Source organism: Myodes glareolus, chromosome 3 (assembly GCF_982192425.1).
Source record: "Myodes glareolus chromosome 3, mMyoGla1.1, whole genome shotgun sequence".
Lineage (NCBI taxonomy): Eukaryota > Metazoa > Chordata > Mammalia > Rodentia > Cricetidae > Myodes > Myodes glareolus.
In genome coordinates this window covers 127,114,684-127,142,611 of record NC_142028.1, presented here as the reverse complement: position 1 = coordinate 127,142,611, position 27,928 = coordinate 127,114,684, and the positions used below count along the sequence as shown (strand labels likewise).

The following is a 27,928-nucleotide window of genomic DNA, read 5'->3' as shown; positions in this document are numbered from 1 at the left end:
GGCACATAACTGGATTTAATGATAAAAGCAAGTTAGGGATGTATTTTTACAAGAGCTCAGAGAAAGCTGACTCAAAGACAGAAAAGTGGATTGTCACCCCTGAGATACTGGGGAAGATGGGGAAAAGTGACCTGGACCAGACACCAGGAATCAAGACATTTGGTCTTGGGAGAAGAACCTCTTTCTGGGACTTTTCTTTATCCTTATACATGCTGGTATTTCTCCGTGACTATCCAGAAAAAGAATGGAATCCAGAAAAGACCCAGATTGCCTCGGAAAGATAGAGTGTAAATGTGCTCCACCATGATGGGTCACATGGGTGTCTTGCATGGGACTTGCTGTACGCTGGTGCTCAGGACAAGAGTGCTGAGTGCGTTTACAGACAAGGGCAGTTCTCATGATGGAAGGGGCATTTCAGATTCCAGGGACTGGGACCCACTTCTCTAGGGTATTTATGTCCTCACAGCCAAGGTGGACTGGCAGCTATGGGAACCACCATTTTCCTTTGTATGGAGAAATGAGAGTGAGAGGTGGGAGCTACACACACACACACACACACACACACACACACACACACACACTGCAATAATGTGTGGAACAAATAGTGAAGCCTTAGAAGTGAATGAAATGTTTTCCTATGAGAATGGGCAAAGGTATATTGAAACAAGGAAATAAATATCTCACATTTAAGTGAATGAACTAGATTTATGTGTGTCAGTCAGGGTAAACCTCAAAATTTTACTGTTACATGAAAAAATACAAGTCACAAAATGTTACATAAAGTATATCTTTTATTAAAAAATTATAAGCACACAAAATTGTACTACATATCCTTATTAGAAAATAAATGTAAATTTATGTAAATGAAAGGCAAGCACAGACTTCTAGACAGCAGTTATGACGCCCTTGAGAGAGTGTGGGGGATGGGAGAGTACGGCTAAACTCTAGCTGCATTTTTTATTTTCAAAGAAGCAGATGTAAATATGGTGAAATATTAATAATTATTAAATAAGCTGATGAAGCCTAGGAGAAATACTATTTTCACTTTTCTTCTTAATTAAAAATAAATATATAATCATATACAAGCTTTGCCATGCTTAAACAAGAGTCAGGCTTCCTCCCCCTAAGCAGACTAAGCAGATGTTATACAAAACATGACTGGAAAAGCATACGCAAACATATATGTGTATATACAAACACACATGTACACTTGCATGTACACTTATACATGTGAATAGGTACAAATTAAACAATAAGCTTTATTATTTCAATCAAGAAGTGCTGTTGGTTTGATCACAAACATCTACAGTTTAATTTTAACAACTCCAACCCTCTTCTGTGACTTGGTCATGGACCAATCTATAGAAGATGGAGATGGCTGGGGTGGAGAAGGGGGATGAAGGATTCCCTGGATGCAGGGCTGGAAAGATAGGACCGGAAACTTCACCACGGCTACAGGAGACCCAATAAAGCATGGTGAGAACAGTAGAGCAGGAGTCAGGAGACCTGGAGCCATTCCTCGAGAGTGGGATGAGGCTGGGTGTGCGTGTGTGTGTGTGTGTGTGTGTGTGTGTGTGTGTGTACATGCTGTGGGTGGAGTATAAGAGGAGCATATGAGTGCATAGTGTGGAAAACACTGAAATTTTATTAAATAAGCATGTGTATTAGGTCGCCTAAGTATCCAGTTAGAAAACTGTGCACACCGCCTTTAATCTCAGCACTCGGGAGGCAGAGGCAGGTGGATCATTGTGAGTTCGAGGCCAGCCTGGTCTATAAGATCTAGTTCCAGGATAGGCTCCAAAGCTACAGAGAAACCTCGTCTTGAAACACACACACAAAAAACAAAACAAAACAAAACCAAGCCAAAACAAAAAAAAAAAAAAGAAAGAAAAAAGAAAAAAAAAAAGAAAGAAAAGCATGCTCACTTACATATACGTGATGGCAATAGTTGTCAAGTTGACAGGATTTGAAGTCTCTTAGGAGACACACATCTGGTTGTTTCTATGGGAATGTCTCTAGAGAGATTCAGCTAGGGATTGGAGACCCATCCTGAATGTGGGCAGCTGTACCCTGCAGAATCCCTGACTGAATAAATCGAGAAAAGGAGGACATGCGGTGGGTACTGGCTCCATCTCTCTCTACTTCCTGACTGTGGATCCAATGTCACCAGCTCCCCACACTCCTGCTGGTACGTCTTCCGGCTGAGGGGACTGTGTCCTCTCCTAAAGTGTGAGACAAAATAATCTTTCTCTTCAGTTGTGTCTGGCAGGTACTCTGTCACCTCAATGAAAAATATAATTATTGCCTATGTGCCAGGCAGTCCCCTCAAAAGTATCGTAACCCCTGGATTGTGCACTCCCTATTTCCATTCCAGTTGACTTATCAATAATTATTATCTGCTATTTATTTTCATTTTGCTAAATTTCACTTTTTCTTTTAACTGAAGTGCCCTCCTTTCTGAACCTTTATAGAGACTGCAATTAGAAACAGATCAAACTATAGTGCAAAGGTCAGGTACTTCTGCCCAGAGGATAGTCTATGAAAAACAAAAATGGAATCTTTCTTGACTCAGAATCTGAGAGGGTAGAACATTTGTTTAGTTCTTACATAGGTTACATGTGCTTTTTCTACAAGGTTCTTTCTAGTTGACTTAATCTAAGATTCACTTGCCCCACATTTGCGTCCAGCACAGACACTGCAGGTCTCCCTATTCTCCAGCACTGTGTCCACAACACTTGATTCTTTTTGACCTGTACAATGCAATTCCTTGTCCAATACCTGTGGATGGGAGCAGAGAGGAGATTTGTAGGCAGTCTTCCTTTCTGTTTTGTTTTCTTGTGTTCTACTCACATATCAAACAGCTGAGTTATCTTCTTATCCTTTTAGATCTTTCTTAGGCTTTCTGTTAAAAACTTTCTCCTTCTCTTTTACTTCAGAGAAATTCATATTTTACTCTATCCTTTCATACAGGACAAACAGGACTTGCTTTCTTTGCTAAAGTGTACCTCCTAGGGGCTCCCACATCAATTCAAATGATTTGTCAAAGTCTGTCCCCCACAATGATGCAAAAATCTTAAGCCTGATCAGACTTGGGAACTGAGTGGCATCTCAGGTCAGGAGAGGCTCTTGCTGTTTGTTGTCCTGAAGGACTCCTCTTTTTCACAATACTCATTGTCTGTCAACAACTTTCTTGGGGACTTAAAAGCCGCAGGAAGAATGGACTAAAAGGTGTTTGAAGCAGGGAATGCTACATGCACATCCCGGGAGATGTCAGCAGGTCCTCCCTAGATAAGACACAGCATCACCTTGGCGTTCCAAGCTCATAGAGTATCATTCTACAAGCAGCATGGAAGTCCCTGGGCCCTGCTGAGATGATGAGCAGAGAGACGCTCCTGGTGGTATCAGTTTCATCATGACATGTGGGGCCTGTCTCTGTTTAGGACCTTCCAGAACTCTATCTGGAACCTCGGCTCACAAGTTTCATCTTCTGAGATGAAGGAAACACTGGGGAGACACAAATCCCACCTCCGATCCTTTCAGATTCAGACCCTGAGTTTCAGGGGGAGGAAAAAAAGGTTCAAGATCAAACAATGAATTAGTGGTTAGACTGGGGCTACTGGACTTTTTCTAGTGCCCACGTGAGTGTCTGTCCACACACTATATCCCTTCCTTACTCTCCATCTGAAAGGGACTTCACGTTTCAAGGTTGTGTATTTCCAAAGGACAGAAGGAGAGTACATTAATTCATACACTTAGTTTCAGTTGCACTAACATTCTCTTGTTGCCCACATTTGGACAGATGAAGTGCTGTTTGGCAGACAGTGTTTTTCTACCTAAAGGCCCAGAGTGACTATTCAGTCTGAATTACTGTATAAGAAGATGGACAGCACATTTTCAAGAGGAAAAGTGTTTGTGTCCACGTACTGGAAATTCTCCACCATGACTGATACGGTGGAGTTGATGTGTAAGTAATGCAGCAAGAACTGAGAGAGATTCTGGTAGATGTTCTTGGTCTGAATTCCAGACTTGCACACTGTTACCAGGGCCTGTTTCTTGACCGTGGTATTGATGAGAAGCTGCAATGTCAGGTCCACAGAATGATTGGAGCATTGCACGAAGAATTGTAGTTGACAAATAATGAAGTACCAGCCTGGGTACTGGACTACCAGGCTCCCATCCTGGTATCCGACTCCATGAATGTGGCCATCTTGGTTCCATGACAGTTTGGTACTGTTGAGCTGTTTTGACACTGGAACGGTAGAAGCAGAATTATTACCCACACGTTAGGTACAGGCTGGAAAGCTGTTTTCCAAGGTCCCCACTCAGCAACTCTGCTATCTAGAACACTGCCCACTGTACCACACATTTAACACCTTCTGAAATACTCTTTCTAGAATATTCTTTCATAGCTAGCTCATTGTTTCTATTTAGGAAGGCACAGAAAGAACACCACCTGTCATTTTTTTTTTTTGCTTAATGCTCAAAGCTAGAGAGCTGGATCATATACAACACCTTGCTGGAAAAGGAAAGACCTAGCAGGAGCGTTTCCTAAAGGAAGGCAGCACCTACAGATGGTTTTAATTATTTTCTATCACATCATATGATCGTTGATATTTTCTTTTTACTTTTTTTTAATGTCTATGTGTATATGTATATATATGTTTGTATTAGATTCATGAATATGTTTAGGTGCAGGTACACACATGTATAAGTATGTATTTAGCACAGAGGACAACTTTGGGTATCAGTCTTAACACACTATGTATCTTGTTTCTGTTTTTTCCTAAAGATTTATTTGTATTTGTGTCTATATATATATATATATATATGTATATGAGTATATGCAGTGTGTGTGTGTGTGTGTGTGTGTGTGTGTGTGTGCGCGCGCGCACGCTTTTGGAGGCCAGAGGTGGACATACGATACTCTAGAGATGGAACTCAAAACAGGCAGTTTTGAGACACCTGATGTGAATGCTGGCAACCGAACTTGGGTCTTCTAGAAGAGCAGCAAGTGCTCGTAACTGCCGAGTCATCTCTTTAGCCCATCAACTTGTGTTTTTGACACAGAGACTTTCACTGGCCAGAATCTTGCCAAATAGATTAGGCTAGTCAGCCAATGCACTCCAGGGATCCCTTGTCCTTTCCCTAGCAGTCCTGGCATTGTAAACATGAGGAACCATGCTTGGCTTTTAAAAAGAAAGTTCCAGTACTCCAGCCCAGATTCTCATGCTTTCAAGTCAATCACTCTACCCCAAGTCACTTCCCTGGCTCCTTTCTCTTTTAGACTTTGCCTACCTGGACTGCAGTTTGCAACAAGGTCTATGCTGTTGTGTCATTTGTCATGAATGAGCATTTAGTGTTGACCACTGGTTTGGTAGGCATTGAAGATGATGTCAGAGTTGTGACACTCAATATTGTTCAGTTTCAGTATTGAGTGGCCCAGGAGAGCCTGTTAACTTTTGCGTGTAAGATAAAATCAAAGTATGTTTTGTGCATGCATGAAACTGTCAACAATGAAACCTGTTATCGCAGGCAATTGACATATGCTACTAAAAATAAGATACACCTTTTAACTTGGTCTGAAGTTTTGAATGCATCCTTTCCTTAAAGGGCAGTCAAGCATTCTTGTACGGCTTCTCACGTGCACAGTGAGAGGCCTGTCACCAAAGACTGTTAGAAAGGCAGAGAATTACCAGAGCCTCTAAGCTAAAATGTTTGTGTGAAAGTCAGTTCTCTGAGTCCCAACAAATGAAAATTAGCACTGACTGGTAAAGGTGCTCCCAGACCTGGGAAGCTGGAGTGCTAGTTCAAATTGATTCAAAGCTTTCTCTTTAACCTTACTGCAATTCAACTGAAAGGTATAAACTAATCTAACTGCAAAATGGCTGTTCAGAGAATCTTGGCCATCTCTTCCATAGTTCATTCTTTCGTGCTCTGAGTGCCTCTTACATGTTCACTTACAGGGACTCTCGCCTGGAGGACAACATGCAAACAGGCCCTGTTCCAAGGAGCTCACTGAGCTGTCAGTCTGAGGACCAGACAATTTGTGGTTCCCCTGAGAAGAACTTGGAAAAGGTAGAGATGGAGGTTGTTCTTTCTTTATACTGGGGAAAAGCCTGGCCCAAATGTGAAGACAGGTGCACAGCAGCGGGGTACTGGGAGTAGGGAGAGCTGATGGAGGTGAGGGACAAAAGTGTCTTCAAAGGCCAGGTAGGAGGCCTACCTGCTGAGGGAGCTTTTGAACGTCTGTCCATCTGTCTGTGGTCATATCCGCTCACTAGACAACTCCTAACACGACTTCCTCCAAGCTCATGGTTGGCTATTTATTTATTTATTTTAATTGTGCCACTGAATTGTGCCATTTCTAAACCTACAACTAAACTTTTTTGTTTGTTTGTTTTTGATTTTGTTTTCAGCAAGTGGGGCTAAGGAAAGAAGAATCTTGTAGCTTTGGAGAGAAATACTTTCATCTTTTTCCTCTAAGGCATTCAAATTCAATTTATGAAAAGTATGATGTTAGCTAAGAGCACATGCGCGGGCCAGGTTTAGCTAGAGGACTCTAACTGGGTCTTCTGGAGTAGAAATTGGCACAGGGCATGGCCTTTACAGGGTTAGATTCTTCTGTCTTTGGTTACTGACCTTTAAGGTAGGCCCATGACTTCTTGAAAGGACTTCTTTTCAGGGTACATAGGAGGTCTTCCGAGCAGTTTCCTACAAACAAGATCAGGTGTGAATCATCTTGTGCTTCTCTGGGGCTGCAGACAGCCGGATCCTTTGCTGTGACCCTCGGAGACGCCATTTACTACCCTGTTTGTGGGATCAAATTAGAACAACTCCAAACTTTGGTTTTCATTTTTCTTAAAGGCTTAAGATTTCCACATTTCTGAAGTTTATTTTTTATGTATTACTGCTACTTAGGTTGTTATTGAAGATTATGGAAGTTAAACAAATATGATCTGAGTTGCTATAGTATACTGGGCACCATTTCTGACAGTCCTCATGAAAGGTGTTATTGAGTACCTCTAATGGGTGGAGGGAAGCTGGGAATCTCATGTCCTTCAGCCCAAACACTGGTCTTCCCAACAGCAACACTGATGGAGCTATTGCTACCCAGCCTGCTGTGTGGACACTAGACTTGCGACGTTTACCTGCATCAACTAATCTGGTTCTCAGACTAAGCCAGGATCAACTTTTATGAAGACACTCAAGGACATACTTAAGTCTAAGTAAACAGGTGGAAATGTGAGGATTCCCTACATCTGTCTCATTCCAGAAGATAGAATTCTTTCTTTAGACCACCCTGCTAGACAACAAAGATTAAAAACCATCCCACTCCATTTTAAGAGGACAGAGCATTAATGGCCTCTTGCAGGAAGCCTCCCATCTGGGCTTCTTTGGTAGAGGCAAACACAGTGTTTGTGTCATTACAGCATCTGAGAAATATAAGTATTTTTAAAGTCTTCACTAAGGATGATAGCTCTTTCTTATTATAACAAGCTATTTTGTATGATAAGAACCAAGTTATACATTTCCTGTAATGACTCGTGAATTCAATTTATTTTGAACAAATCTCTTCTCTTCTTTGGGCCCTGGCTCCCCTGTCTGTAAACTGATGATGTCACCAGAAATAACCACTCAGTCCAGCCATTAGAGACTGACAGGCATAAAATAAGCTCATGCACTACGACCTGTGCCCTGCTGTGCTTTCTTATTCTGTCTCTGAATAGTATGAGCATCCCACCCATCCCCTTGCTTTCTCTGCCCAGATTTGAGAAAAATCCCTAGAAACTGAGAGTGGTTCAAAGTTGAGTGAAGAGTTCCCTCTGCTGTCTGAGCAAGTTCACTGCCAGAGGAAGCCCCAGCAAAAGTGGGGGCAGTATCCATCCCCATCTGCTGACCCACAAGGGCATCTGGCTCCTCAAGGGCTGACGGCCAGCATTCATTCTCTAGATCCTATCCATGCTCATCATCTGGGCAGTGTTCTTGTGAGGCCTGCTGCTGCCCTGCACACAAACATGGGTGTGTATAATCAGAATCCCAATCCCAAAGTGTGATATTTTAATGCATCGTGACTGCAGTAAACTCCTTGTTGTCCACTGTAATCTTGGAAGTTGTTATAGAACATCAACCAGAAGGAAACAGACGCAAATCTGGTTCTATTTGCTGGTAACCACTCTCTGGTTTTTGTTACCTACAGCTCCCACGAGTGGTATTCATGACTTCTTGGGTTCTAACTCCTCCCTATCTCTCTAGCTGCAGCCTGTACCATTCCTCATCCCCTTTTACTGTGTCTTAATAGTGAACAAGGTCACCATCACTACCAGCATCATAGCTAATGTTGAGTATTTTTTGTGGCACTTTACTGAACACATTACAGCCGTGATTTCATTTCATTTTCACAACTGTCCTGTGAGAGACAGTTTATAGTTTACAGTTGTTTCCATCATGGATATAAGAAACTCTAGGCTTTAAAGGTTAACCTGCTTATTCTCAGCCACACAGCTGAGAGAGTGGAGATTAAAACTCAGCCAATGAGACTCTAATGCCCAAACAGACTTTTGTCCCCACCTATTGGAGTTTGGAGGCTTGCTGGTCCCCCAAACAACCACGTAGATATGCTTCTGCCTCAAGAGCTCCTGTTCCTGCCCCTGGAATCTCTTCCTCCATCAAGTCCTTTGAAACACACCCTAACAGAGACTGCTGTTTAGTCTCTTCTGCTGCTCAGCCAAGAAGATGCTTCATAAGCATTTGCTGCTGGGGTCATATCTTACCTCCTTCAGTAGATACCAACTCAGTCAGTACTTGAAACATCGGTGTGGTGAGCAGGGATGCTTGACTTGTCCTCCCACCCTTACAGGAGGAACACTGACCCCCCTCTCACAGGTTCCACCATTAGTTGGGAAAGTAGGACTCATGCCCTTGACTAGAGTCAGGATGTCACATAAAATACAGGCTCTCTCTCTCTTGTCCAAAGTCCCCTTTGTATCAGGTGGCTTGTGGTGACATCTGTAAGAGCTGAGTGTCTACAAATGGATGGTGGCAGAAGTACAAGCCCAGGCTTGCCTTTCACACATGCAGGATATTTTTTTTTCTGTTTTTCCCCCCTTTGGTCTTCACATGTATAGTGGGGTAACCTCAGCTGTAATTCTGAGAAACCCAACGATGGAAAAAAGCAATCTTATTTTGCATTTCCTGAAGACAAATGGCAGGCATATTTTAGCTTTTCTTAAAGAATCAATTCATGTGAAAGGAGAAACATGGGCTTCTCCTTCTAAGAATGGCATTGCTGGAGCTGGTTCAAGGAGGAGGCTGGTTATCAAGAGAGTCACACTGTTGAGCTTAGGAAGACCCCAGAGGCAACATGTCTGCTCTTTCACATCTGGACATATTACCGGAGAAGGAGAGTAACAGATGCTTCGTGAGGCCCAAACGCCAGAGATCTCAGTGGTTTCTGAAGGATTAAAAAGCCCACAGCCAGTGACTAACACCGCTCTGATGCACTTTCTCACACATAGTGGCAGACAGACCTACACCAAGTACATCCTAAGTTATAACCAAGTCAGAGAGATGCAAGCTTGAATATTTGGCCAGTCAGGGCTGATCAAGGACTGGGTGGGTTGCTTTGAAAGTCACAGGACTTTTGTTATGACCTACACAGTGTTGTGTGGGGTACCAGCCATGTAGCTTAAGTCTCATCAGCTTGTGAATCAATGATAAAATAAACATTCTACTGTGGATATAAAGATTTCTAGAGGGGACTCCATGCAGCAGGAACTCTGCAGGGGCCCCAGAGCTTTGAGGATTGGGCGCTGAGACTGTAAATCTCTGTTCTCTGATTTCCCAGTGAATGTGAGTCTAGAGGGGCTTAGTTTGAGAAATAGAATATGAGAACTATCTGGGATAAGGAAACTGGGGCCAAGAAGTCAGTTCTGGCTCCAATTTTTAGGTTTTATGTGCCTGCTGCTCTAACTCCAGGTAGGAGACCATGTCTGCACATGTTCAGATTTTCAGAGCCCCAGGGGATAGAAGAGAAAATATTCACCTTGGTAGCAATCTAAGTTATGAACATTTTTCTTCTGTAAGAATTTTGTATGATTTTTGAAACAGAAGCTGCCTTCAAGAGCCCTGTCCAAACTTGGTAAGCCTTCCCTATCTGCAGTGTGGGAGAATGGCAGAAGGTAGCTTCAAGTCTGTGTTCAGAACTCGGTCAAGTCAAAGGTCAGGGTAACAGTTTTCTAGTCAGATGATGTGTGATCTAAATGGTAGTCAGATTATGCTCTGCAGAGCCTCTCCTGTCGGGACCAGGCAGATGGTGCTTCCCAGAGAACATGTGATTCCACTGAAAGTTTTGGATCTATCTTTCCCTCTCCCGGATTTCAGCTTCGGCACCAGCAAAGTTAGAACAGTAGCAACACAGATCTGGGACTGATGTGACACACACCAAGATCACAAATGTCAACCGGTCCAGCACATGGCTTTCAGAGACACCACAAATGTGAGGTTCCTCTCTTCTTGTCTCTTGTTCCCTTGGCACAGCTCCGTGGCACTGCCCAGTAGAGAGGACTGGCTGAGACGCCATCAAAATGAAACCCATGCAGTTACCTGTCAGGTTAGACTTTCTAGATTCTGTAAACAATTGTTCGAGGCTTTCTGATACGTTTGGGGAAGTATAAAGACTTCTTGGAAATATTTTAATCTTTGAAGAAACAGTCCTGTATTTTAGTTTCAGCTCTGTTGGAGAGCACTCGGGGAAAGTCCCAACAGCGACATCTAGAGGAAACTCCACTGTCAGGAGCATTTGGGACCAAAGCAAACCCTTAAACTGGTGGGTCAAGTTGGGGGTAAAGGGGTGGGTCATTTCACAGGCCTTAAATCTAACCATTTCCTTAATGCCACCAGGCCAAGAGCATTTATGATATAGACATAAAGAGCAAGTAAGAAGCCATTTGTAAAGGACTCATGGGTGATGGCTCCAGATTCAGGACAGTACTTGGGAAACCCGGGATAAATAGTATGCTTGTTGTTGAACACAGAAAAAACAATGGTTTAAAAAAAAAAAGGTTGAAATCGAGTTGGAATTCACATAAATGCTGTGAAGGTTTTGGGGGCTGGAAGCCTTTCAAATCCCAAACTGTTGTGGTGTGTACGGTAAATATAACTGACTCAAGGAGTGCCTATCTGGAGTTCATGTGTAGTGAAGGCAGGCTGAACTGGCATTGTTGGGCCTGGTGTTTAAGGAACACCTTCCAGTTCTTCTAACGTTCTAAAGAGCCCTTACAGTGCTCAGCTTATTACAACGAGGAAGCACAGAAACACTCTGAGAAAGTTAGACTCCGGCTCAGACACGGTCTGAATCCCATCCTGGCTACACACTAGCTGTATGACTTAGCGCAAGCAGGTAGGCCTCTTTGAACTGTTCTTTCTTCTCCAAGGTGAAAATAATACATACCTCAACAGCTGGCCAGAGGATCGAATGCCATAGGTACACCACTGGCCCCGCTATCTAGTTCACACTGATACTGCTATACACCACACAAACAGTATCAAGTAGTTGGTTCCTCTTCTCTGGCCTGGGGCCTAGGCTACCTGGCTGGCAGGGATTCAGAATCATAGATGTTGTATCTGGGGCTTGAACTGAGTATAAAAAGCAACCAGTTTGAAGTCTAGATAGCCCTTCTTCCTCCTCCATCCTTCTCCTTTGCTCTTTAGGATAATAGGACAAGGTGACATAGCCTCTGGGTTAGAGATTTGCAAATTGTATCTGCCAATCCTAGCATCAAATTTCAACTTTTCCACCTTCTTCCTATTCTCTCCTCTCCCCTGCCCTGCCTGTATTCCCCTCCCCCCTCATTCTTTTTGGGTGTGAGGATTAGGAAGGGTGACTTTAGAACCTGAAGAGGCTCTCCAGAGCTCCATTGCACTTCAGTCTGAAGGGCTCACTTCCTGTTAGCTCTGCCTTGAGTAAGAGAAAGTGACTGGCAGAGTGGATTTTAGGGAGAGTGTTCGGACTGAATGGAGGACAGATTGTCTCCTTGTGGCCAGTGCAGTAACTGGCTGAAAGGCAACTTACCACTGCCCCCACCTGCCCCATGTGCTGCTTGAAAGTGTCCCTCAAAGTAACAAACTGGAGACTCAGGTCTTCTGAACACAGCTCCATCCCTCAGAGTGGAGCTGGGCCAGCTCTCTTACTTTGTTGAGGGGAAGGGATTGTGAGGGAAAGGAAGGCTGCCACTCTGTCATCTCTGTCGTTGGTGCTGCTTCCATATGGCTCGTGGCCATGACTGCCTGGGTCAGTGGAGTCCTGGGGAGAGCCTGGTCAGCTTGGACGCTCAGTTTTCTCACCCTGGGATGCCTTTCTCACAGACCCCCACCCCATTAAGTCCCTTTGGAACCCCTATTTCCCTTTGAGTCGCAGAGGCTGAAGAGGCAGTTTGTCAAAACATGTAAAAAAAAATCAACATAATGAAATGGTCAGAAAATTCTAGGATAGCTATTTAATTCTCAGTTTTTATATTGGGAGCAAAATCCACCTGTCCCAGGATTCAGCCATATTCTTTAGCCATGAGATAAACCCTCAGAAGTGGGAAACACAAGACTGGGAGGAAAACTGAGTTGCTTCAAGTTCCAGTCCAGGACTGTAAGAATGCCATGTTCTAGGCTAGTCCTTTGTCTTTGGGGTCCATTTTCAGCTGGAGGCAGAATTCAAACCAGACTGGATAGTGATCAGAAGGGATCCCCAGAACCTGCATTTAATGTCTGCATTTCCTTCGGCCTTCCAAGCCCTCTGGGTCCCATGAACCATATAGCTTTTGTAGGGAAAAGATATCTTTTTCTACTGATAGGGATGGAATCAACCCAGGTCACATGACCTCAAATCTACCCAGAAGCCGCAGTGCCCCCTTGTTCCAGAACTTAGTGATAGAGTATGCTAGCTTTTGAGAAGTTCCTAGGGGCTGGAATACCTTGCCGCCATGCTGGTTTCCTTCATGTCTCACATCTTTCTGCAGACATTGCGATACAAAGAAGCAAGGCTCTGTCGGGACTCCTGGGAAATCCAGGTGAAGGGGGCTGCGATCTGAGATTTGGACAAATAAGCCCAGCACACAAGGAACATGAAGCAGAACATTTGACTATGAAGTGGAGAAGGTAGGGTCAGTTCATGGAACCTGGGAGAGCAAAGTGGACCAGACAGATGCTCTGAGGTTCAGTGAAGAGGAAAATGAAGATATAATTTTGCTTCCACTTCGTGTCCATGGTAGGCTCCCTGCAGGAGGCAAGTTGCCTCTGTCTGCTGGAGGAGAGACTCAGCCCAGTGAGAAGAATATGGGAAAGGTTTGCCTCCCAGGGCTTCTGTTTGGTCATGAATTCACCTGAGCCCTCAGAATGCCCCACAAGTCTCAAGTGGGGTGAGTGCGAGTTAGTGGTTGCCTGGGGCCTATCCTGGCCAGGAATGGCAAGTTTGTGGTAGGACTTATTACCAACATGGGTGTGGTTTTCTGTGGTTTCCCTGTAGCTAAGGATATCCTGTGCCAGGGTATTTCGGTATGTTTGCAGAGCCTGCATCCCAGGCTCCGGTCATTGCTGGTTTCCTGGAGGTGGAAGATTTAGAGCAGCTGTCATGACTGAGGGCTTCCCATCCTTGTGGCTTCTGTCCTTGGGACAAAGCCCATGGCACCCCTGGGATTCCCTTCCAGAAACTGTGGAAGGTAGGTCTTCCCTGCCTGGGATGTCTCGTAGCAGTATCCTCCTTTTCTGCTCCTCCTCTTTCCTTTACAAAGAAAGCAATTTGCTTCTTGTTTCTGCTGAAGCCCAGCTTGGTGGTGAAAGAGGCTGTGACTTCATATTTTCTTCAGACAAGTGTCAGGCTGTTTCTTTCTGTCTTTGTATACAGGACAAGAGGATTCTAGTCGCAGGAAGTGTCAAAGAACACCGCTACTTCTTTTCTGTGTGTAATATATATACATATACGTGTGTGTGTGTGTGTGTGTGTGTGTGTGTGTGTGTGTGTATTCCTATATGTATATGTGTGTAGAGGTCAGGGGTCAACACTGGATGTCCTCCTCAATTGCTTGCTATCTTATTTTTTAAGATAAGGTCTATCATTGAACTTGGAGCCTTCCGATTTGGTTAGACTGGCTGACCAATGAGCCCCAAAAATCTTCCTGTCTCTACCTTCTCAGTGCTGGGGTTATGAGTATACACAGGTGGTCCTGGTTTTTCTGCGGACGATGGGATCTGATGTAGCTTTCACATGCTACAGTAGGCACTTTACTTACCTACAAGTTTGTGCAGTGAACACTCTTCCCAGTCCCAATTTCAAATCCTTTAGAATATTTAGTAGTGATGTTTGGAGAGGAGAAAAGATTTTCCTAAAGAGACCTACCCTGCTGGTGTGAGGAACCAGGTTTTTCCCTCAGATGTTGTTCTTTCTCCCTCACCTTGCTACCGTGGCCACAGCTTGCAGAGCTAAGGCAAGTGCAGGTGTGCATTAAAAGTGGGCGTCAGGGGCAGCACAGAGCAGGTGCTCGCTCCTCAGAGGGAGCCTTGGATTCTCACAGTTGTCACACTGTGGTCTCCGGTATAACCCCTGCCGGGTCACTCTGACTTCTCGGATCTCAGCAACTTATCAACAAATGGGATTATAAGACTATCCCACCTCCCCATGACTGTACTCCTAGCTCTAGGGGTTGGTACTCTGACCTACCCAAAGGAAGTAGGGAAAAGGGAGGGTACCATCAGCCTTGATGAACATAATCTGGTTGTAGAAACACTGGATCAGAAGCTAGTTTCTTTTGTCATTTTTAGTTTTTTGTTCTGATGCTCTGAATCATGAGTAGGGAAGGAAGGGACTTCTAAACAGTTAGACCCACAGTTCCTCAAATTTCAGATCTCATAGACTAAAGAAATTTCTCCCTCAAATAAAAATCTGGGGAGCAACATAGAGAAGACAGATTTTATTTTGCTTCTTGTTATCATTAGAACAAAACAAGTGACAGAGCAAACAGCTGGTGTCCATCTATATTAATTTCCTACCTTGAAGGGAGGAGCATTTTCGCCAAAGCACAGGAGGGTGTGAGTTCCAAGAAAGAGTGTTTTCACCTTAAGTGTAATTGACTAACTAGCAAGAGGAAAGCTTTATTCTTTATTTCCTACTCCATGTGATCTGGTACTAACTATAACCTGTTAATTGGAGTGGATTTTTGTACTTGGCAACCTATGATTGAAGTGTCCACAAACACAAACCAACATGTCTTCACTGTGGCTGGGGTCCCGATGCCTAATCAAGGCTGTATTTGTCATTGGCACTATTTCTATGGGAGGTGGCTCCTGCCCCTCATCAAATGGAAACTTCCAGTCGTACTGAGAAATATCTAAGTGGAGGTGGCAGAGGACAATGGAAGCTGATCCTTCCTTGAAAAGCTCCAGGGAACACATGTAACAAGTTAGCAGGACTTCTAGCTATATGTACTATATGTGCTTCCTGTCTGCTGTTCTGGTCCCCGGGTCAAATCCAACCACTGCTCATTCTGTAAATGAGTTCTAGAGGGAATGCTGTCAGGCCCGCACAGTTGTCTGTCTGTCCTAATCATGGCAAACTGCAGGACAGATTTCAGTCAAGATGAGAAGATGTGCAGAGCCTGGACTATTACAGTCTGGATCTCTAGAGACCATGTCTGTGGTCTCTTTACTTTACCTTGTTCAGGCATGGGAAATGAGATCCCATTCTGGGGACTAAGTGACTTAGGTCAATATTGAGATGTTGTTCATCAGGCTAAGGTTTTTTATTTGTCTGAAAACACTCAGAAGGCTCGTCCATCCTGAGCTCCTTGCCCACACTTTCTAAGTCTCCAGGAGGATGCCCTGAAGGAAAGAAACTACAGGTGCACTGCTCTTGGTGTAAGGACCTGTGTCTGTTTCTCTACGTCATTTGGTCTCAGGGATGCCCAGCATCTCTACCCTGGTGTCTGTGAAGGCCTACATACCTATCCTGTCTGCTTCCCTTTCCTCTCTTTGTTCTGTGGTTATCCATCTGTGATTGCTACCCAGGCTTTGGAAATTGTGGGTGGAATTTATGTGGGGACTGATGTTTTGAATGTAGAGAACCTAAGAGACAAAGACATTTTTGTTTAGCTCTTATGATATTGAGCAAGACACTTTGTCTCTCTCTAAGTCTGATTTGTTCACAGCCTGGTTGCATCAATGGTGAGTCTTGTTAGGCAGGTGGGAGGTTGTACGGCTAGGAACAGTGATCAGGGGTTACCCAGATAAGTCAGAAGCCTCAGCTCACCCAGCCCCCACCTCCATCCGCCCCACTCCTATTGCGGACAGTCATGGCATTTCTTGTTGATAAGCAGGTACTGCATCTTTTGATGGTATCTGAATGATTCATCCTAAATCTGAGCTCTTACCTCCTTTCAGGGGAACCTTCTCAGTTGTTCTGGGAGTGGAGTCCTGGAAGGAAAGAGAGAAGCAGAGTCAACATCCATATCTCACAAACAAGAAACAGGACAAGAGGGCTTGACCAGGGACACACTGCAAGTTCACGGAACTCAGACCCACAAGTGGAGCTTCCACCTCCCAATCAAGAGCTTTCTTCCTCTCCACACAAGCAACTGGTTTTCCCCTTAAGTCAACATGAGATCAAATAAAGTCAATAAATATATGCACGTTTTTCTTTCCATATTTGGTTCCTCTCTGAGTGTTGTGATTATATGTGGAAAATATCTTTACACTTAGACAGTTTTTGGAAATTCTGTATTAATTAGTGTTTATATTCCAAAGATTGTGATGATATGGTAAATAAACTGGTTCTCTGACCTCATGGATTTATTGCAAGTTTTTGTCCAGCTATAATGAAAAACTATGTATAAACATGGAGCACAAGCAGAAGTATATTTATCCACATTGTATTGCATATGGTTCTTTCTATAATAATCATAAATGACTACATAGACTTTATGTAAATGAGTAAGAGGTTGATGAGAACATTTTCTGTTAGAGAGGAAACTATGCCAGGGGTCAGAGAGGCTTAAAGAGAAAGGTAGCTACAGTGTTCTGAGAAGGTGACCCACAGAGATGGAGGGGCACTGGTTTCCAACAGATGGCTCAGAGACTAGTTTTCCAGTGTCCCTCACTTCTTACCATGTTAGCCTAGGAGGGCATGAAAGAGATCTTCCATAAAGGAATGGAATGTCACATTTGCCTTTGGACATCTAGGTCATAGTCACCTCTAGTGCACTTCTCTGAGACAACAATGCAGAACAGAAAGGATGAGTACTCACATGGGAAAAATAGCATCTCCATATCTACCAAGCTGGAGGGTGGCCTCTGACTCCAAGGGACTTGCCGGGCAAGGGCTGATGGCCATCTGGAGGTACCATTTTAGTTTGTGTCCCCAGGAACCCCATCATTCTCCTTCTGTGGACACTGTTATCTGAGAAGTAGGACTATCCAAAAGGCGGTGCTCAGCCTGGGAGGCCTTGGGAATACAAGTCCTGGCGTCACACTGATCTGGAGACAGTCTATAAATTTGGGCCTCAGTTTTTCAGGGGAAGGGATGGGAAATTGACTTTGAAGATTCATTCCCCTCTGCTTGTTTTTTTGATTGTGTTCTTTTTCCCCTGAGAGTTCTGAACAAGGGCAGTACTGCTTTACATCTCTGATTGCACGATCACCCATACGCTTCTTAGGAAAACCTGACATCACAAAGTTCCCCTTTATGCTGTCTCTGTCAGACAACAGGCAGCTTTCAAAACTCATCAAGCAGCTGACTCAATAGCAAGCATGACTTTCGATTGACATGAAGTTGAAGCACACGAAGAAAAGAATCTCCATTTAGATGAAGCCTGATGTGGCTGAATGCACCAAGTACCCTGTATCCAACTAGGTACCTAGAGTAGAAGAGGAGACACCAGCAGAGCCATCCCAGGGGCAGAGACGCTAGCAAATCATTCCTTCAGCTTTGGGTGGCCTGTGGTGTGCACTGTGTCATATAGATATGCTATGGAGCTAGTTTATAAATACAGCCATTGAAGAACTACTAGAAAGTATGAAATCATAACTGTGAGTTGTGGAAAAACTATGAAAGGACCAGGGTGCTTAAAGACAGAATTTCTGTACCTTTGATTCTGAGGATTGATCTGTAAATTCTCATTTAGCAAGTTTGTGTACAGCTTGGCTTGCTATGATTTCTCACAAGTTCCCAGGTGATGCTGATACTCCTGACCTCCAGAACCGCATCAGCTTTGAACATCAAGAGTATAAGCAGTGTATCTGGGAGGAGGCCCAGCTGTATGTGGTGGGGGTGCACTCACGGAAGGGAAGGCCTTGCTTTTGCCTGTTAACTGAGAGTTCCTTCTTTCTCCTTAGGCAGGGAAATGCCAAAAACATTGACAAGGGTTCCTGTAGCTTAATCCTTTACCCAGGGTCCAGGGAATTCAGGACAGAAGTGTGGCTGTTCCTATGTTGAAGAACACGAGGTCTTTACAATTTCCTCTAGCTACCTATAGTCAATGTGATTCAAGAGTTAAAGTGAGAGACAGGCCCAGACATCTTTCAGAACCTCAAGTTGATTTTGTAAGGAAAGATGCCAAGATACTCTAGTTAAGGGCCAATTCTGGGCTGAAATTCTCCAGTGAGCTTTCTTCTGGCCAAAGACAGAGAAGTTCATTGTTCTTTTCTCCCTGTTTTGCACGCAGCCCTTGTATTGGAGGATGGAGAAGCAGAGCCTGAGGATATGATGACTGCTCACTTTATCAGACATGACAATTATTGTTAGATTTTGTCAGAGATTGTTTAGACCCCAGGCACTATGCTGAGTGCAGTCTGGAAACTGTTTTAATAAACCTTGCCCAGGAATTCAAGACCTTGACTGGGGGAAAGGGGAGCTATCCTGCTTAGTGGCTTGGCTTTGAGTAAGGTAGGGCACAGACTTGACCTAGATGCAAACAAATGAATACCCTCTGGCTGTCAGCTCAGTTCCATAGAGTAGCTCAGGAAAAACAATCACCATGGTTACCAACCCCTTATACATTTCTTTACACATATTTCCTCTTTTCTTTTAGCCTCTGTGGACACCTGATGGGCATTCCAATAGTACCAGAGTTCTTTCTGCGTAAGGAAAGAATGGTCGTGCTTAGTTTGTCCCCAGGTGAAATGACCCCACCTTAATCAATAGAACTGATTAGTCTAGAACTGTTTTCTTCTCTCCTTTCAATACTGTGATTAGAAGGCCAGTGATTCCTACTCTAGGTTGTTGGAGTCACACCAAGATGTAAATTATTAGCAATTGTTTGAAAACAGTGGCTATGTGAGAGGGACTGCTTTGGTCTTAGAATGTGTTTAATTTGTCATAATTCCCTGGAAGCTCACGGAACAAATGTGTACAAGTTCCTTGATTCCCAAATTTGCTTCTCAAACAAAATCCTCTGTTACTGAAAGTTACCAAAGGTTACCAACGTGTGGATGTTCTGGAGAGAATTCCAGACCTTCTCCCTTTCTGGCTTTGTTGTCTTCTAAGGTGTGTCTCTGGCTCACAGCACATGAAATCTCTATTATCATTATGCTAAGATGATTAAAGATTTAATGTAGGTTGCTCTGGGAGCCAAATCCTCTTTGGGCCTTATTGCATTTGTCTTTAACTAGACTCCAAGAGTTAAAAGTTGTCTAAGACATCGAGAAGTGACTTAAGGATTACAAAAGATCACTGAGATGAGAAACTTGGTCATACTGGCCGTGAAGGTCAATGACATGCAGCGCTGCCTCTCTAGATTCAGGCAGACCAAACAGCAGCATGTTTTCCCAAAACCCAAGGGGAGACTGAATGACAGTCATCAAAGACTGCCAAGGAAAGTGTTTGTCTTGGGAATTTGTGGTTTGGCAGGTCTGAAATTGCTACCACAGTGACTTAATCAGCATTTTTCCTACTTGCCAAGACTTACCATCCTGTGAGACATTCATGAAACTAGAGATTCATGAAACTAGAGGCAATGGGTAAGCTCTGAGGTGATACATAGGTCTAGTCAGTCTCCTGGCTATGTCAGCATGTTTGAGCCATGGCCCACCTTGTGAACATCTGGGGTAAGCTCTGAGGTGCTACATAGGTCTAGTCAGTCTCCTGGTTACTGATACTGACTCATGTCAGCATGTCTGAGTCGTGGCCCACCCTGTGAGCGTTACTGACTTTAAGACACGACACAATAGCCAAGTATGATACTTATGATCTTGAAAGGTGGCTCCAGGGAGTTGGACTCAGACTGAGATTAGGAAATCTTCTTGCTCTGAAGATAGAACTGGTACTTTGTGCCCTTGGCTTCATCTATTCTGTATTTTCTTATCTAGTTTCACTTCCCGCTTTGTCTGCTCTGGAGGACGGCCATTGTTCATACTGCAGTAACTCATACAATCCAGCTTGTCTTTCTCTGAGCCATGCCTGCCTCCACTCCTTGCCTGACTAGCTGGGTCCCACCTCCACTTGCTTCCATCCTGCTAATGGAGAGCTCATCTTTATATAACATAGTGAGTGAGTGGAAGGAATGACAGCATCTAATAATCTTCCATCATCAATCCTCAGAATTATAAAGGAATCAGATAACAATCATCAAAAATGCCAGATGGCTGAGTGAAAGACATTTATGTCTTCAGAAAGTCACCCCATAGATTACATTCACAAGAAATGTAATTCCTAAGAAAGAGTGTTTCACAAATCAGATTGTTGCCAGCTGTCCCTTAATGATGGGACTAAATATATAGCCATATATAACCAGACATATGCCCTTAGATATGCTATAATAAGAGCAAGCATGGTTATACCTCAGGGAGACCCAGAATGTATGTTGTTCTACTACATAATTGGCCCGTCTCTTGCAGAATAGTTAATGCCACAAAACCGACACTTGAGGGTAGGTGTGATGATGGTTAGCTCAGGGCTTGCCAAATTTTCTTGCTTTTAAAGATGTTCTGTAAAGATTCTTAAAATGAAGGTTTGACTCAGTAGCTCTGGGATGGGACTAGGAAATCTTAATCCCTCTCTGTGTGCATTATTGTGTGGGTGTGTATCTGTTAATATTCATGAGTCTGAGTGTGAATATGTATATGCAATGATGTACTTGTGGTGGTTAAAGGACAGCCGTGAGTATCAATTCTTAGCTTTTGCCATATTTGTTGCCATATTTGTTGGTCACTTCTGTGTTTACTACCTTCTAACTGGTTGAGAAGCTACTGTGATTCTGCTGTCTCTAGCTCCTATCTTGTTCTAGGAACAATGGGTTTACAATTGTGCATCGAGATGTTGGACATGCAAATTTAGGTCCTTGTGCTTGGTAACAAGGGATTTAACCAATGGACCATTTCTCAAACCATGTCTGTATTTCTAAGAAGCTCGCAGGACAATTTATTTATTAGTTTACTTGTTTATTTTATTTTTCTTGTGGTATTGGATATTGAACCCAAGCTTTGTTGCCTATACTAGGCAAGCACCCTAGCACTGAATTATATCCGTAGGCCTTTAAACATTGTTATTTTGAGACAGAGTCTCATTAAATTGCCCAAGAAGATTTGAACTTTGTGACCTTCTTGCCTTTAGCTTTGAGAATAGCTAGGACCACAGGTATGTGATGCCCAACCAGGTAGGGCTACCCATTAAATCACAATGTTTCAGATTTAAACATATGTAGTTATCACACGTAAGACAGTGTGTGAGTCTAGGTTGAATTCCAGACTCCCCAAATAACAATAAAACAAAACAGCCACAGAAGACATGGGGTGAAATATGGACTGTATTTGATTGGACGTCATTAGGCAGCGTTGCAGAGTTAGTGTCAACTTTCTCTGCTCTAGGAGCGGTGTCGTAGTGAATAAAGATGGACGGCAGAATTCAGGCGAGTGCCGCCGCCTGCCTGCAGCTTGCTTTCTCATGCTTAGAGGGTGGCATGAATGTGATGGATGCTGGACTAGCTTGGGTGGAAGCTTACATGGGCTTTATGATACCAGTCTTGAATGCTTGCCAAAGACCATTTCTAAATTTTGTCAGGTTCAGCTTACATTCTAGTCACTGCACAAAACCCTCCTTCCCTATCCTGAGTAGAGGTCACCGCTCTTTGTTTGCCTGAAGCTCAAGTTCATAGGCTTCATTTTCTCACTTGTCCATGTGAGTCTTCCCTTCAAAACCTTGCGTGGGCCTTGGTCCTTAGAAAATTCTCAGCATCAGGAAAAGCTTAATTAGTTAAACAAATTCTTAAATTGAATGAATCCACATTCAGGGAGTCACTTAAGAAGTGTCCCAGGGCCCTTCAGCTCCCTCCTACGGTTCCATGACAAGCTGCTGAGCAGCCCCAGCCCTACCCCAGCTCTCCCAATACCACCACACCCGTGCCAATGCTCCACTTCACTCTCGACCCAGGCTCACTCATCCTCTCGAAAGAGAAAGGTAGGCTGACTTGCTTTCTCTTTCTAGAGATGGTATACAATATGTGGAAATCGGACAACCTGAGACCTGGCTTTACCATTCTGGACTGTGTGTGTGCTTTCGCCTTGGACTAGATAAGCCTAGCCTCCTGGTTTACGAAGCAAAGAACTGAATAAGGATGAGGGTCCAGAGCTTTTATTCAAATGTAAACACCTGTCTGCAAAATGACTGGGAGCCAGAGCTATCATGGATCCCTCTTTCCCGGGGGAGATAAGAGATGATGTATTGTACTTTTTCTTTTGCTCTACTCTGTGTGTTGACAGTTCATCTTGACTCTGGAGTCTTTCCAAGGTTATGGGAAAAGTATCCATACACTCAAATTACTCAGTTTTTCTTTCTTCCTTCCTATAGTGATGACAAGAGATGTGCCTTTTACAGTAGACTTTCCTTTCCTCAAGATAGTACCACCTCTGTGGAGGCCGATAGACAACATTTATTCAGGTAACAAAATACACATTCTATCCCCATTCCTAGGACTTTATTTACACACAATGGTTTTGAAAAAATGCACAAAGGGCAAAAAGTACTGGAGGTAAATGTAACAGCCCCCTACAAGGCACAGATAAATCATGAAGCATTGGCACGGCAGAATAAGATGTGGCTCTACCGTGGCACAAAGCATGCTTCTGCATATAGACATGGAGGGATCTCTAAGATACACCACCAAGTGAATACAATGACATGTGTATGTTAGGTATTTGTAGATACTCATATTTATGTAAGAGTGCACAGGAATTTGTCCAGGCTAGCCATCTTAGCAAATATGGTTGCTGTTAGAAGGACAAGGTGTGAGAAACATTTAATTTCTTTCCCCTTAATTGTTGGTTAGTTTTCCTAAGCAATGTAAATGTATTTCATAATAAATTTTTTGTTACAGGAAAATAAGTATGGATATTGCAGGAGGCTTCAAAGATATCACGAGAAAGCTGTATAAGCGATGCAAAGACAGGAACTTTGCTAAAGGTTTTGGCTAAAGCTGTGTACTCGGTGTCTCTAACCGGGTCCTGTATAAAGCAGATACTAGATAAACACTAAGATCGATGCCTCTGTTTCCCTTTTGTCTCTCCTTTGGAGCTTTCACTTGGAGCTACTTGGCTGTGTAGCCAAGTCTCACGCATGACATGTTTAACTGTCCCTTCTCCATGTCCTTTCTCGGACTCTGCTTTTGTCCTAGGGGAGGACTCTCCCTCACTTCATTCATTCTTTGAAAAGTGTTCCTATTTCTCGCTCTGACCAGACACTGATTTCTTCTTCAGTCTGCTGGGTAAACACCCCTTCACTGGTGGTCTCGGGTGGTCCTATGTATGTCAGCAAAGTGACTCTATTCTCACAGCTCCCCAACCAGTCCCAGTGGCACACAGAGAATGCTATGTGGTCATCACCCAGCCCGTGTTTAATACTAGGATCTGAGTCTGAACTCTTTGGACCCTCTCTTTGGTTTCTTTGACAAATTTCCCCCTGAGCTTCTTCAGATGCCAAGTCCACCTGTTTCCAACAGTCCCCATCCTCCTTCTCATTTCTCAGGATGTATCCCTGAGAGCCCAGGCCTGGGGACCTCACATTTCCCTAGGTCCCGTCACAGTTAATGTACTAGAAATGATATACACAAAGCATTAGATTCTCTATGCCGTAAGAGTTAAGATGGAAAGCCCTAGCCTGTGATGAAGTACTGCCATTTGGGAAATCACTGCACACCAGAGCATAGACTCAGACTGTGGAGTGCATCTTTCCTTGCCCAGGCATGGAAGTAAGTCAAATCTCCTCCCTGGAGGAGAAACTGCAGAGAGAGAAAAGGGAACCAAGGCCCTCCACTCTTCTGCCACCGTCAGTGCAAGCAGAGGGAGCGGTGTTCCCACGGAACAATCCAAAGCAATTCAGCAGTCCCCCCTGCACCACTTGCTCAGGGCAGCTGACTTCAAGCCCTGTCCCCTGCCTGGGCTTCGTTTGCTGTACTGCAGAAGCAGGGCAGAGAGAAGCCTGACCAGCGTTCACAGGAGGAATCATTTCCACACCGACTCTACCAGAGTTCCCTCTGGTTCGGCACATCACCATCACCACCCCTCCCCATCTTGGTTTCTCCCTCACACCCAGCAGTTTACCTGCATCCTTCAACGGAAGAACTCAAGGCGCCCGCAGTCTATCTTATCTGACCATTGCTTTACAACAGCACACTTCTGTGGTAAAACCACACTGACAGCAGCGAATGTGACCAGAAGGTGTCCAAAGGTTTGTCTAGAGAGTCATTCTTAGCAGGTGATGAGCCTCACTAGCCCTGACAGCCAAATCAAATGTCAACAGCACCATTCTTACACTCCCGCGGAACAGTAACCTCAACACTTCCTTTAAATGTCAGTACTTGATGACACTAAGGCCCGAGTTCTCTCTCAACAACTAGAAAGTTGCTGAGCCTTTCGTCCAAGACAAAAAAAGAGAATCCAGAAAAAAGTCTAGAATATTATAATATGATGATGAGTGAGAATTATGAAAGAATACCAGACACATTCACACTTGGCCAGGGAGTTGTCTACGTGGGTGCCATTCATACAGTCTTCAAATCCCCATGACTGGCTATCATCCAAGCCTGTGAGTTGTGCATGTTGATGGTACAGTATTTTCTAGAGGCTGAGTTTCTAATTTTCTACATTTTGGCTTTCTCCTTCAGTTCTTTTGTCTTACTCCTCTCTCCCATTTCAAACAAAGTAAATCTCCCAAGTCAGTGTGCTTCTGCATGTTGTGTGAGCATCTCAGAGGGTGCAGGTGAAAAAACATTGCTATTTTCTCTTCCTCCACTCTATTTCTTTCAACACCCAAGGCTCTTTAAAGCTTGTGAGGAAGCTTTTGATTCTTTTGTGGGTTTTAACACTGAAGTACTCAGAGCTCTGGGGGGAGCCTTGGCTTCTCTTCCTTTGTTTTTTTCTATACCACAGTCTCTGAAAATTAGCTAAAACACAAACAACTAAAAACAAACAACAACCAAAACCAGCAGTAACAACAACCTCTTTGCAGTAGAGACCTGGGAAGTCCTGGGAGCCCGGATTGGGGACATAATCCTAGAAGCAGGCTGAGCGCCTTACAGAGGTGACTTCTCTCTGCCTACTGCGAGGCTCTGCCTCGCTGGGCTTCTAGCGTCCTTTCTCAAGTCCAGTGGTTCCTCTCTGCTCTTTTGGCTCAAGTACATCTGGAAACTTTTGAGCTCAAGTCCAGTTACATTCCTCTAAAAAATTACAAATTAATGCGGGGAGCTCATTCCTATTTCTTTCTCCCCTTTCTCTGTTACGACGTCTGTATATATGCATAGTTTTATTTATTTGCATCTTTAAATTTTTTGCTCCCAATTTCTCTATTCCCTCTCCTAGAGGGGCACAGATTGTAAATAAGGAAAGAGAAGCAAAGACAAGTTTACTCACCTTCTTCTCGACTACCAGGACCAGTATGATGGCCATTGCCACAACGAGGCACACCAGTGCGACAGTGCTGAGGTAGAAGTATCTGTGGCTTGTGCTTCTCCAGGACCTCGTGCTTCTCCAGGCGCTGGCCACCGAGTCGGGTGGCATCTGCATGGCTGGGGCAGGGGACAGGGCCCCACAGCTGCTTGTTTGCTGCAGCCCTGGCTCCATGCTTTATATAGTCTGCCCCACATCACACCTTATCTCTCCTCATCTGATTCGATTCTGCCCTCAGCTCTGTTCCAAGAAGGATTTTCCCCCTGCATCCTGGATCATGTGATTTGGAAAAAAGCCTTCACCAGTTGCCGGACAGAGGAGCTCTTCTCTGGGGGCGTGAAGCGAAGGGTGGATGCAAGGGTGGGGGAGAGGTTCATTTTTCATTGCCCAGGATTAATTTGAGTGCAGAGAAATTGTAGCGAGAGATGATGGCTGATGTCAGAGGGCGGTAGGAAGAAGACAGTTCCGCATTTGTGCGCACCAACCACTTCTGTTTCCTTTATGCTCAGCCACAGAACGCCTTCCCGTGGGTACCCTGTACACTGCATTCTACATGCTGGTGGCCCCGAAACGCTTCCAGATTAATCTGTTTGCTGGGTCCCTGGGAGACTACAATCCTGCTAGGACTCGCTGACAGTCACGGCCTGCTGGAAACTGGAAACACACCCTTTCTTGGTAAAGAAGAGCCCACAGTGTAGACACCCACAGTGTAGACACTCACCTACCTGGTGACAAGCTTATGGCTGTAAGACATTTGAGGATAGTTTCAAAAAACGGTGAGAGACTTGGAATTTGAAAACAATTAGCTTTTGAACTAAAACTCTTAAGACTCTTGCAACGTGATTTTGGGGTCTGTTAAATTTGTTGATGGAGCTGGCTTGCCATAAATTCATATAAGAGGAAGAAATTAGTGAGGTGTCAAGACAGGGAGGCTGAGCGGTGTGGAATGTATGTGCATATGTGTGAGGTGTCTGTGGGGTGTGCTGGGGTGCAAATAGTGCTCCATGTATTTGTGATGAAGTCATGCATGGATGTTACTAGAATTCAGTGTTCTGACTCAGGTACAGTCTTGGGAATTTGGTACAGTGGCTGACTCCACACTCCTCACCAGCCGCAGAGGCAGGTAACATTTCTTCTTTACAGAGTGGAAAACAGAGGCCCGACAAGCATGAAAACTTCCTCAGTGCAACCTCCCAGTGCTAATAGAATGGAAGAACTTGGTGTATCCAAACCAGCATTGTCCCGAAAGCCTGCAGGAGTCTTCTGTTACTGGCTGAAAGCCTCATACGCCATCCTAACCGTTCCTCCATTTAGCACTGGTCCTGGGATAAGTCACAATAGCCCTTGCTCTAACCCCCTCTGCCTTACAGTCATTGAGAAGATCAAACAAGATGATGTAAGAGTGCTTCCTGAATGGGAATTGGCTTGGCAGCTGCTGTTGAACAATTCCTGTTAAACAGCCCAAGCTGCCCTCTGGGCCATGTCTGGAATTTAATATAATAAATAGAGTCCCTAGGACACAAAGCTGGAACCCATCTGTGGATATCAACCATTTTCATTTCAGAATACCTCTTAGAGTACTTATCACTGTTTCATAGTTGCCTCCAGATGTGACCTCCAGAAACCTCATTTTCTATTTCCCTGGGTGGTGACAGCATCCTTCCCTTTTGATTGTCGTCTACCTCTGTGAGCCATGGGAGATACCAGAAGCCCCAAAGCAATGCCATGCCCAAAGCCAGCCTTGGGTTGAAACTTTCTGGCTCTTTGGAAATCTCTCTTTGAGCATTCTTCAAGGCGGCTTAGACTTGGAAGATGATCTAGAGACCCTTTCTGGTGGGTTCATAAAATCAAAATCCACAGCAGTGGGAGAGGCAATGAGAGATGAACTGGTGAATAACTTTCTTGCCAGCCAGTTTCTGCATTTGACTGTCAAGGAGGCTGAACCCCCTTGGTCCCAAGCTGAGTTTAGGTTTTGAGGAAATATATGTCTACACTAGTTTGCCTGATGGTTTTTGTAGGA

General features: G+C 44.1%; 1 protein-coding gene and 1 long non-coding RNA gene across 3 annotated transcripts in view; one reads left to right on the top strand and one right to left on the bottom strand.

The window, feature by feature from the left end:
- Positions 1-16,824, top strand: part of LOC146895049 (uncharacterized) — a 54,133-nt gene extending 37,309 nt beyond the window's left edge. Inside the window, exons 2-6 of one of the 2 annotated variants that reach the window (XR_015000805.2) lie at positions 3,800-3,964; positions 5,964-6,075; positions 13,008-13,146; positions 13,260-13,406; positions 16,420-16,824. This is a non-coding gene — a long non-coding RNA (uncharacterized LOC146895049). The remainder of the gene's footprint in view (positions 1-3,799; positions 3,965-5,963; positions 6,076-13,007; positions 13,147-13,259; positions 13,407-16,419) is intronic. The other variant, XR_015000806.2, reaches the window with a different exon arrangement.
- Tnfsf8 (TNF superfamily member 8) lies at positions 774-26,367 on the bottom strand. Its single transcript, XM_048459241.3, has 4 exons — positions 25,873-26,367; positions 16,410-16,452; positions 6,640-6,711; positions 774-4,249 (listed from the first exon to the last, which is right to left on the bottom strand). Exons 1-4 carry the CDS (start codon positions 26,080-26,082, stop codon positions 3,855-3,857), a joined length of 720 nt encoding a protein of 239 aa, XP_048315198.1. The 5' UTR covers positions 26,083-26,367; the 3' UTR covers positions 774-3,854.
- Positions 26,368-27,928: the final 1,561 nt, after the last annotated feature.

Excerpts from the sequence above, each read along its gene's own strand:
- Tnfsf8 (XM_048459241.3), bottom strand. The coding sequence starts at position 26,082 with ATGGAGCCAGGGCTGCAGCAAACAAGCAGCTGTGGGGCCCTGTCCCCT. Across the intron at positions 6,712-16,409 it reads GAAGGTTCCCCTGAAAGGAG|GAAACTGCTCGGAAGACCTC; the intron begins GTAAGAGCTCAG and ends TCTTGTTTGTAG. Across the intron at positions 4,250-6,639 it reads GTCATGGGCCTACCTTAAAG|TGTCAAAACAGCTCAACAGT; the intron begins GTCAGTAACCAA and ends CTACCGTTCCAG.